Raw genomic sequence first — 10966 nt, forward strand, 5'->3', positions numbered from 1 at the left:
GGGGAGGTCGTCCTTTCGTTTGCAGGGTTACACAGGCTGCAAGTAGCCCTCAGGGCCCGTGCATTTTCCAGAAGCTTGTTGAGTTCTCACCTCCTCTCTGTGCCCCAGAAACAGAGAAGTCAGTACAGCCAAGCTGCTGCTCTCTGGGCTGGGTTAGCTCACGGCTGGAAGGAGTGCAGTGCTTCACAGCCAGCATAGCAGTGAGCGTGAAATACAAACCAGTCCTGGGAGCTCCGGGTCCCTGTGCTCACACGCTGCTCTCGGTTGAGCTGTGATTGCTGCAGCCCTCTCTGCTGCTTGCTGGTCCTCCAACAGCTTTAAATCTGCTTGGAGTTCAGAGGGAGTCTGTTTCCAGGAGGGAGGAAGGTTTGGGAGGGCCCCAGGTGCTGCTTCTCTCCTATCCTAGAATCACAGTCACAGTGCGATTGGGTTGGAAGGGACCTCACAGCCCTCAGTCCTATCCTATGCCCCCTCCACTCCAGCTGCCCAGGGCCCCATCTGTGGCCTTGGACACCTCCAGGGATGGGCACCCCTGGCTCTGGGCAGCCTGTGCCAGTGCAGGTGTTTGCTTGGTGCCTTGCCCGTGCTGGGTGCCAGCCTTCCTGGGAGCATGTGTACTGCATCTCAGTCCAGCAGGCTTCTGTGTGCCCTTGTGGTAGAGCTTACCTTGTGCTGAGAAGCACTTCCACCATGAGCTTGGTTGTGCTGGAGCTGGCAACGGAGCCCCTGCATTGGAGGGCAGTGTTTAATCTTGGGAGAGGAACCAGAGAGCACATGTGGGAGGTCAGTCCACGCTGTCGTTCCCATGGGGGACCTCAGCCCCAGCAGCACTCAGTGTTCCTCCCTTGGAGTCTGCTTTTCTCACCTGTATTTCTGGAGGGTGCTGATCCTGTGGAGTGTTTCTGAGCCCCTGTGCTTTCACACAGCAGTAGCACTGAGTCGTTGTGTGGTGGGTCTGGGTCTGTGCTGGTTGTCACTGCTGTGCTTTGGTGTACCGGACCCTCTGTGTCCTGAAGGGCTGTTAGCAGCGTGATGCCATGCCCGGGGCTCTGGGCAGCAGCAGAAGGGGTGCTGGAGGAGGTGGGGCGGTGTTGTGCCCACCAGTAGGGTGTGGAATCCCTTGGAGAAGGAGGCATCCGACCCCAGGAGCACCGAAACGGCTGCAGGTGCCCAGGGAGCCCTTTTCCTGGTGACAGATGGTGACATCTTCCATGGTGTTTCCAGGTGGGAAAAGCGTGTGGACCCCCGAGGCCGCTATTACTACGTGGACCACAACACCCGCACCACCACGTGGCAGCGCCCCACGGCCGAGTACGTCCGCAACTACGAGCAGTGGCAGTCCCAGCGCAGCCAGCTGCAGGGAGCCATGCAGCAGTTCAGCCAAAGATTCCTGTACCAGGTGAGAGCCAGGGGCTGCGTGGCAGCAGGAGGCAGCAGCTGTGTGCCTGCGGTGCCCATGGCATGGACGCTGCTGCCCGGGCAGCCCCTCCAGGCCCCGTGGAGGGAGCTTCTCTCCTGTGGTCCCACGCTGTCGGTGTGCTGTGGCAGGGGCAGGGGAGGGGGCTCCTGCTGTGGCTCTGAGCCTGCCACTGCCTTCCCCAGCAGGAACCTTTGGAGCCGCTCCAGAGCTGTGCGACTCAGCCTGGCTGGGTTCTGTGAAGTGCAGAGGGAGGGACTCGCACTCCAAATTTAGCCCGATGAAACGATTGTACTTCTCATTTCGAGCTTTCTCCTGCCAGCAGCGATGGCTCCTGCGCTGCCTCCCTCCCTGCTGGGGCTCTGTGCCTCACTTTGCCCTCCTGGTGGTGTGGAGCCCTCTCGAGGCCGTGCTGCAGTGGGGTCCCTCTGCAGCGCACTGCCTGGTTGCAGTGCTGTGTGCACGGAGGGGTCCCATGGCACAGGGCTGTTCCTGGGGGCTGTGGATCATAGAGCTGCTGACTGCTGGCTCCCCGGGGCCCTGCGCTGAGCTCTCATCTCTCTGCTCTGTTTGTTTGAATTGGTTATTTTTAAGGCCTTGGATGTTCCCCAGCTGCATCTCTGGGCTGGGAGTGAAGGAGCTGCCCGAGGTGTACTGTGCTGTGCCAGGGCTTCTCTGCTCATCCTGGTGCAAGAGGAGAAGCCGAGAGGCGTGGGCTGCTCCAGCCCTGCTGCACCCCAGAGCATCCCCAGGGTGCTGGGCTGACCCCTGGGTAGTGGTGCCCATTCTGGGCATGCAGAGGACCTCGACACCCCCAGTGGTGGCTGTGCCCTGTCCCCATGGAGGTGTGGGGCTGGGATGTCGACCCCTCTCTTGAAGCTGGGCTTCAAGAGCTGCGATGAAGCAGCCTTATAATAACAATGCATTTCGTATTGAACCCTGAAGTCATCTCCGACTCCTTCTACCCTGAATCACCTGGGGCTGCGCTCCGTCCCCGGAGCTGTGGGCTACTGCAAAGCAGGGTGCAGTGCCTGGTCAGGGCTGGGTGGGGCTGCCCACCCAGCACAAGAAAGGTGCTTTGTGCTGCCCCGACCTGCGGGGCCTGGGGGGGCCGGGAGCCGCCTGTCTGCACAGCCATGAATGTGCCCTCAGTGCAGCGCATCCCGGCCCTGCGCTGCCCGGGAGGAGGGGGGTGCGGGCCCCGCCAGGAAGCGCTGGGCGTGGACAGGGCTTGTGGGAATGATTTCATTGGAAAGGCCTGCGATATTTTTTCCCTCTTGTGTGTGGTTCTTGGAGGAGGCTGGAGGTGTATCTGCTGGGGAGAGCCGCTCGGGCCAGCAGGAGCGGAGCGGCCGCGCACATCTGGAGCTGCGACGTGGTCCCGCTGCTCCCCGTGCTGCCCCCAGCCTCTGTTTAGGTTGTGTTGGGTTTTTTTTCCTCTATTTTTTTTTTAACGCCCCCCTGAGTGTGCAAATGTTTTGTTGTTTTTTTGGGGGGAGGTTTTTTTTTTTTTTTTTTTAAGCTCTTTGGGAGCCGTGGGCCAATGGGAGGCGAGTGGGAAGCAGGGCTGTGCGCTCCCCTCCGTCTGCTCCTGCCTGGCCTGGCCCTGCTTTTCATTTTGTGTTTTGCCCTCTCTCATCTCTAGCCGTCCGGCGCCCCGTCCGACAATGATCCTCTCGGCCCCCTTCCTCCTGGCTGGGGTAAGTACGCAGCCCCTCACCCTCCCCTGCCCTGCCCCACTGCTTCTGAGATGCTCTGTGCATCTGTGTGTCCATCCTGTGTCAGCGTGTGACCCATCTGGGGACGCAGTACTCCCCGTGCTCTGCTGTACGCGGGGCTGTCTGCCCACAGTTACCTCCATCTCTGATTTGAAATCCAGCTTTTTTCCCATTTTTTTTTCCACCTTTTTTCTCTTTTCCTGGAGAAGTTCCCAGCTCTCTCTCTCTCAGCTACTGAATGCAGAAGTGTTTGTGGTTGTTCTTTGGACTGGGGCAGAGAACAGGGATCCAACTCCTCGCTCGGCCCTGGAGCCCTCGAGCTCTGCCTGCTGCCACGCAGTGCCCCTGCAGTGCCCTACCCCGGGCACAGCGGGATGGCAGCACTGTCCTCGTGTCCTTGTGCTGCATGCAGAGCGTGGGGGGACCTCGGTGTATCTGAGCTGGCAATCAGGGTGGTGAGGGTCCAGTGACATGGAAGTGACGTTGATGGGAGCTGAGGGATGCTGAGGAGTGCCAGGGTGTTTTAAAGGAGCCCAGAGTGCAGAGGGCCCCTCTCCTGAGAGGGGCATCCCTGCAGGAGTGTGGGCTGGGGTGTGGGGGACTGCCCTGCCTCTGTGTCTGCACCCAGGCAGATGGACGGGGTGCCTGGAACCAAGAGCAGAAGTGCTGAAGCACCCCATCACCGTGCCTGGTGGGGCTGGGGGCAGGAGTGTCCCATCGCTGTGTTCCCTCCCACAGCCTGAGAGCGGGCGGGGGGACAGGGAAGGGACAGGTTGTGCGTGCAGGGTGTCCCTCCCAGCATGGAGTGGGGCTGCACTGGGTGTACATGTGGGGATGGGGACACAGCCAGCAGAGCAGGCAGAGTGATGGGCAGCAGTGTTTGTTTTATGGCTGTGTGCAATGGAGAGAGATGTGTTTGTGCGTGTGGAGGCAGTGGGGCTGTGCAGGGGGAAAGCATTGCTGGGGTTGTGCCCCTGGGGGCCCTGGAGAACTGGGCCTTCTCCAGAGGCACTGCAGCATGGAGAAAATGTAATTTTAAAAATAATTACTTCTAATTCTGCCTTTTCCAAATGTGCTGTGGCAGTGGAGGTGGAGTGGTCTGACAAACACTGGGAGGGGAGGGCTGTTCCTGGGGCACTGGTGCCTGCAGTGCTCCAGCTATCGCTTCTCCTCTGCTTCCTCCTAGAGAAGAGACAGGACAACGCGCGGGTGTATTACGTGAACCACAACACGCGGACCACGCAGTGGGAAGACCCTCGCACGCAGGGGTAGGAGCCCACGGGAAGAGCAGGGGGTGATGCTTGTGGTGGGGCACCAGGCACTGAAATGTGGTTGTGAGGGTGCTCAGCCCCACAGACTGGGGAGCTGAAAGGGGGAGCGTGGTCCTGGAGGTGGGAAAGTCCGAGGCAGTCTCCAGGGACAGTGACACAAAGCAGGGGAGAGGTGCCCGAGGTGGCAGGGTGGTGACCCCAGATCTGCGTGCAGGATGATCCAGGAGCCTCCTCTGCCTCCTGGCTGGGAGATGAAGTACACCAACGAGGGCGTGCGCTACTTCGTGGACCACAACACACGCACCACCACCTTCAAGGACCCACGGCCAGGATTTGAGTCTGGGTACGTGCTCAGAGCTGCGGCTTGGATTGCTCGTTGTCCCCCTGTGTGGTCACAGGGTGGGCAAAGCGGGGCTTTGTGGTGGGGGTGCTGAACGTTGGGTGTAGGTGGTTGCAGGGCCGTGCAGTGGGGTCAGCTCCCACCTGTGGGCATGGCAGTGTGTGCTGGAGCTGCACCCCGAGCCCACCACGCTGGTGCTGCTTTTGTAGGAGCAAGCAGGGTGGATCACCAGGTGCATATGACCGAAGCTTTCGCTGGAAGTACCACCAGTTCCGCTTCCTCTGCCACGTGAGTAGTGCAGCTGAGGACGGCTGAGCCCACGGGGCTGGGGGTGCTCGTGGGTGGGCTGCTGGTGCAGGGCTGCCACGCCAGCCCACGCACGGCCTCATCTCTGTTCCTTGCAGTCAAATGCCTTGCCCAGCCACGTGAAGATCAGCGTTTCCCGACAGACTCTCTTTGAGGACTCCTTCCAGCAGGTGGGGGCTGTGGGGCTGGCAGAGCCCTGGGGGGCACGGGGCTGTCCCCCTTTGAGCATCCCATGGTGATGTGCTCTTTGCCCCTCTGTAGATCATGAACATGAAGCCCTATGATCTGCGCCGCCGCCTCTACATCATCATGCGTGGTGAGGAGGGCCTGGACTATGGTGGCATCGCCAGGTGAGCGTGGGGCCACGTCTGCTATGGGGCAAGGTGAGCCCCCCGTGGCATGGGGCCTTGTGGTAGCGGGGCTCAGGGTCCCCAGCCCTCCTGTGGTGCCTGCTCAGGCAGAGGAGGTGAGAGCAGTGAGTTCTGGAAGGCATTGCCCTCCCTGATCCCTTGTGCAGGGAGGGCTGGGGGCCTAACTGGGCTCTCTGCAGCCCCTGGTGTGGAGTGGCCGTTTGTGATGGGCTGAGCTGCCTGCTCCCCCTGCAGCCTGTCCTGCAGGCAGGCACCAGTGCTTCTTGGGATGGTTGGTGTGTGCCAGGGCAAGTGTGGTGCTGCTGGCTTCCACCATCTACCCAGTGCATGGTGCTGCATGGCACTGCGCTGTGCCTTCAGCTGGAGGGGCTCTCCCTTGTCCCCGTGTCTCCTGGCCGTGGGTGTCAGGCTCGCTGGTGGGCCTTGCACTGCCTCTCCTGCCCCAGAACCTGTGCTGCAGTGTGCTCCCCACCTCCTCCTTCCCAGTGGTGCTGCCGGCTGTGGGCAGGGCTCCTGCTGCCTGTGTCTCTCTGTGTCCTGCCAGTGGTTTTACCCTATGGTAGGTTACGTCATGCTGTTCTACCACAGGGTAGAACCACGGACGGGATGCTGGGGCTGCCTCTGCGTCTGAGGACCGCCAGCAGCGGGGAGCAGCGTGAGGGCTGCTCCTGTTCTGCACTACTCGGGGTGGGAAATCTGGGGGGGAAGGGGAGGGTTGTGGATAAGGATAGCTGGTGCTTGTGGGCACTGTGTGTGTGTGTGCACAGGCACGCATGCTCATGTTTGACAGCCTGGATTCATGCAGCAGGTTTTTCTTACTGATGTCTCCAAAGGTGCTTCGTGGCTGGGTCCTGGGCTGCCCAGGGCTCAGTGCTTGCCCCATGCCCCAAGGAGCTGAGCTCTGTGCAGCTGTGCTCCAGGGACATGGGTCTGTTCCCACTGCTGGGACAAAGCCTCCCCCGGCAGCCCCAGGTTCTGATGTCTGCTCACCACTGTCCCCTTCCTCTTGCCCAGGGAGTGGTTCTTCCTCCTGTCCCATGAGGTGCTCAACCCCATGTACTGCCTCTTTGAGTATGCTGGCAAGAACAACTACTGCCTGCAGATCAACCCCGCCTCCTCCATCAACCCCGACCACCTCACCTACTTCCGCTTCATCGGCCGCTTCATTGCCATGGTAAGAGCCCGGGGAGCTCTGCCCAGCACAGTCACCCTGCCGAGCACCTTGATGCTCAGTGTGTGCCACGGCAGCATGAGCTGACACTGCGGGGCTGGGGCTGGCCATGATGTTGGGGTCCCAGTTTCCTGGGGCTGTTTGCTTGGCTGCCAACCCTGATGCTGTCAGCTCTGCAGCTCTGGGGCTGTTTTTAGCCTCAGCAGTATGAGGTTTTCCAGCTGCCCCTGCCTCATTCCTCCTGTTCTCACCCTCCCCAGGGCTCAGTGGGCACGGGGCTGCAGTGATCCTGGATGGGGCAGGGTCTGCCCAAAATGCTGCGCCCTGCCCAGGTCCCCCTGCCCTGCCCTGCCCCGCGCCTCGCAGGATCCCAATAAAACTCCAGACTATTACTCACCGCTGGGCTGTTCTAGACAAGCGTCTGCATTATTTTTGGCTGCCTTTGCCTTGGGGCTCCTGGAAGCCAGGGATTCAGGGAAGCCACGGCAGAGCTCTGTTTAAACAAGTGCTCTTAATAGAGCTGCGAGGGGAGAAGGAGATGCGGTGGAATTCATGCTGGGGAGGGGAAGGGGTTGCGGGCCCCGTGCTGTGATTCCAGCCCTGGTCCCCCTGACCCCCCATCCCCATTCCCTGTAGGCTCTGTACCATGGGAAGTTCATTGACACCGGCTTCACGCTGCCCTTCTACAAGCGGATGCTGAACAAGCGGCCCACGCTGAAGGACCTGGAATCCATCGATCCGGAGTTCTACAACTCCATCATCTGGACCAAGTGAGTGCCTCACACTCAGGGGCTGTGCAGGGGGCGGCAGTGCTTTCCCCCCCCCCCCTCCCCCCCCAATCGTGGCCCCTCACGTCCCGGTGCTGTCTGCAGGGAGAACAGCTTGGAGGAGTGTGGCCTGGAGCTCTACTTCATCCAGGACATGGAGATCCTGGGCAAGGTGACCACCCATGAGCTGAAAGAGGGCGGCGAGAGCATCCGGGTGACGGAGGAGAACAAGGAGGAGTACATCATGTGAGTCCAGTCCTGGTGCCCCATTGGGTACTTGGCTTCAGGGCAGTGCTGGGTGGGAGCATGGGGCTGGGGACGTGGCCACTCCTTGGCTACGTGGCTTTGACAAGTCCGGGCTGGCACGGTGCTGCACTGCGGTCTGGCTACCTGTGGTCTGGGCAGCTGCCAGGGCCCTCAGAGGAGAGGAGAGGGGAGAGAGCCTTGTCCCATGCTGCTCTCTGACCTGTGCATTGTGAGGCTGCTGGGGCCACAGTGGTGCTGTTGGTGGTCACCCAGTGCCGACTGCTTTGTACTCTGAGCCTTCTGCTGCTTGTGGGAGGGAATTGTGGAATCACAAAGGCTGAAAAAGATGGTGAGGAGAGCCATGGTGCTACCCATGGACCCATCTGCCTTCACAGGCTGCTGACGGACTGGAGGTTCACACGGGGGGTGGAGGAGCAAACCAAAGCATTCCTGGACGGCTTCAATGAAGTGGTGCCACTCGAGTGGCTGCGGTACTTTGATGAGAAGGAGCTGGAGGTGAGCAGGCCCTGCTCCAGGCGGGTCTGGGATGGGATTGTGGTGCCTATGGGGTGTGTGGGCTCTGCTTAGTCCCTGACACTCTGATTTCACCTATTAGCTCAGAGGTGTGCCCACCCGAGGCAGCAGGGGCTGTGTGTTGGGTCTCTTGGTGAGAACTTCTCATCAGAGGCAAGGAATTCCCTTATACACCTCTGTTGCTTGAGCTTGTGCCTTGCACAGCCCCAAAGGAGTCAGTGCTATGAACTGCAAGCATGGGGCTGTGTTTCCATCCCCCTGACTGTCCTCTGTCCCCAGCTGATGCTGTGTGGCATGCAGGAGATAGACATGAACGATTGGCAGAAGAACACCATCTACCGGCACTACACCAAGAACAGCAAACAGATCCAGTGGTTCTGGCAGGTGAGCCCCAGAGCCTTCGTGGGCCGTGCTCGGGGCCGGGTACTGCCTGAGGCTGTGAGGTGATGGGGATCCTCCTCCCTGTGCTTGCAGGTGGTGAAGGAGATGGACAACGAGAAGAGGATCCGCCTGCTGCAGTTTGTGACTGGGACGTGCCGCCTGCCTGTCGGGGGCTTCGCAGAGCTCATCGGTGCGTGGCCGTGCAAAGGGTGGGCAGGGAGGGGGGACAGGGCCGTGCCTGGCTCTGGTCACTGGGGCCAAGTGTTTGTGTTGCCATTCCAGTGGGGCAGTGATACAGCTGCAGTGACATCTGAGTGAGGCAGTGTGCTTGGTTGGTGCTGTACTGAGACAAATTCCTTGGTCGTAAACTGTGCTGCTGCAGTTAATTTTGTCAGCCCAGTTTGTAATCTCATTTTGAATGAGATTTGAGTGGTTTTTTTTTTTTTTTTTTAGTGTCTTTACAGTAAAGGTGTGACAGAGCACCAGAACAGATTGCTTGGAGAGGTTGTAGGTCTCCTTCTATGGAGATGAACTGAAGACCTGCCTGGACACCCAGTTGTGTGACCTATAGTAGGGAACCTGTGATTCTGTGATTCTTTTTTATTCAGTTTTAATTTTTTGTACCATGAAACTTCTTTTCTGGAAAACCGTAGTGTGGCATTGCTGTGTGCCTGCCCTTTAATTTGCTGCTCCTTGGGGCCCGTAGCAGCCTGCCCATGGTTTTCCTGGAGCTGATGTGTACCAGCTAACTTAACCCATTCGGTTATCCTTGCTGCCATATCAGCCTTTTTCCAACCCCTGAGGCCTGCCCAGGGTTAACCATTTGTTGAAAGCAGCCTCAGTGACTCAGACCTCCTGGGCCAGGTCCCTGGAGCACGGACTGCTCGGTCCTGTGGTGCTGCAGATGTGTGTTCAGTGCTCTCTGCTGCACCACCCAGCTTGCACTCTGTGCTGTGTTGCTGCACACTCTGGGAAACACTGTGTCCTGCTTTTCCTTTGGACGCACATCCTCTCTGTAGGAGGCTCAGAACGAGCTCTGAGTGCAGCTCTGGTTTTGTGCCCCCACGTGCTGTGGGATCGTAGGGCTGAGGCACTCTGCTGGCTGCAGGGCTGGGTCAGAGTGCTTTTCCAGCTCTTGGTCACGTAATGAGATCTGCTCTGCTTCTCATTAACAGGCAGCAACGGGCCTCAGAAATTCTGCATTGATAAAGTTGGCAAAGAGACGTGGCTGCCTCGGAGCCATACATGGTAAGTGGCTGTTGCGTGACGCTGCGTGGGGCACATGAGGACAGCTGCTGTGACCCTGCGGGGCTGCATGGGGCCCTGGGTCCTTCCTCCCCTGGGATGGAGCTGTCGGGGGGGACCTGTGCGAGGGGCCGCTGTGTTGGGAGCAGAGTGGCAGCGGGGCTGGGCTCCCTGCCCTGCTCACAGCACCCTGTCTCACCAGCTTTAACCGCTTGGATCTGCCTCCCTACAAGAGCTACGAACAGCTGAAGGAGAAGCTGCTGTATGCCATTGAGGAGACGGAAGGCTTTGGCCAGGAGTGATGGAGCCGTGCTGCTCTCCCAGCGGCTCCGGCGGTGCTCGCAGCGCTGCTGCCTGTTGGGATGGTGTGGACTCTGTTCTCTTGTTCCTGTGTGAGGTCTGCACACACAGCCCCGGGGAAGCATCCACGCGTCCCTCCCAACCCAAACTGAAATTGGGATGGGGAAGTGGGGGCAAAAGTCTGGCCCTACTCAGCCTGGGGCTGAGGAAGGACCAAGCCCAGCCTTGGGCACACAGTGTGCACCACGGCTCCCGGCCCCTCGCTGGGACACTGGGGGACGTGGGTCCTGCAAGGGGCTGTGGGCTGTGCTCCCTGTCCCAGAGGCTGCTCCACGTTACTGGGGTTGTCCCTGCTTGGAGAGGTGTGGAAACCGCTGTGCACCTGGAAACGGATGGGAGCAGCTTCTGACTGATGTGCTGAAGCCAATCCCCAGTGTTCTCTGCAGTTTGTTTTGCCCTTCTCCCTGTAACATTACCCCCCCCCCCCGCCTTCCCCTGTGGCACAGGGCCACCGATGGACCCCTGCCCTGACTTAAGGTGCCAGGCTGGGGCTTTTCCCAGACTTAGTTAAGATCTGGTTTAGGTGTAGACTATTCCCCCCCCTCATTTTTTTTCAGCCTTCCTGTGGTGTTTCAGTAGATACATTGAGGATGAGAAGTGGCTCTTGAGCTGACTCAGGTGCTCATAAAGATGTGTTTGGGCCCTATCCTGCTCCCAGCAAAGTACTGGGCCTGGCACCATGTTGCACCTTGCTGCTGTGTTTTGAGGTGCCAGGGTGCAGTATTTAAAGCAAGTGTTGAGAGCTGGTGCTCTGCAGTGTGTGTGAGGCTCCCCCATCCCCATCCTGGAGCAGCCCCCACCCTCTGTGCTGTGCCAGGAGCTTCCAGAGCTGTGATAAG

General features: G+C 59.6%; 1 protein-coding gene across 1 annotated transcript in view; it reads left to right on the plus strand.

Annotated features, from left to right (window-relative positions):
• The window catches only part of WWP2 (WW domain containing E3 ubiquitin protein ligase 2), a 28250-nt gene extending 17584 nt beyond the window's left edge, over positions 1-10666 (plus strand). Inside the window, 15 exon segments of the mRNA XM_065745280.1 lie at positions 1225-1399; positions 3063-3117; positions 4322-4403; positions 4621-4749; positions 4956-5034; positions 5151-5222; positions 5314-5402; positions 6438-6597; positions 7231-7364; positions 7467-7607; positions 8003-8123; positions 8421-8525; positions 8616-8712; positions 9698-9770; positions 9970-10666. Coding sequence (XP_065601352.1) covers positions 1225-1399; positions 3063-3117; positions 4322-4403; positions 4621-4749; positions 4956-5034; positions 5151-5222; positions 5314-5402; positions 6438-6597; positions 7231-7364; positions 7467-7607; positions 8003-8123; positions 8421-8525; positions 8616-8712; positions 9698-9770; positions 9970-10069 — 1612 coding nt within the window. The 3' untranslated portion in view covers positions 10070-10666.
• The last annotated feature ends 300 nt before the right edge of the window (positions 10667-10966 follow it).

This window comes from Cyrtonyx montezumae, unplaced genomic scaffold (genome assembly GCF_038088225.1).
Source record: "Cyrtonyx montezumae isolate F1298 unplaced genomic scaffold, pur_monq_1.0 scaffold_35, whole genome shotgun sequence".
Lineage (NCBI taxonomy): Eukaryota > Metazoa > Chordata > Aves > Galliformes > Odontophoridae > Cyrtonyx > Cyrtonyx montezumae.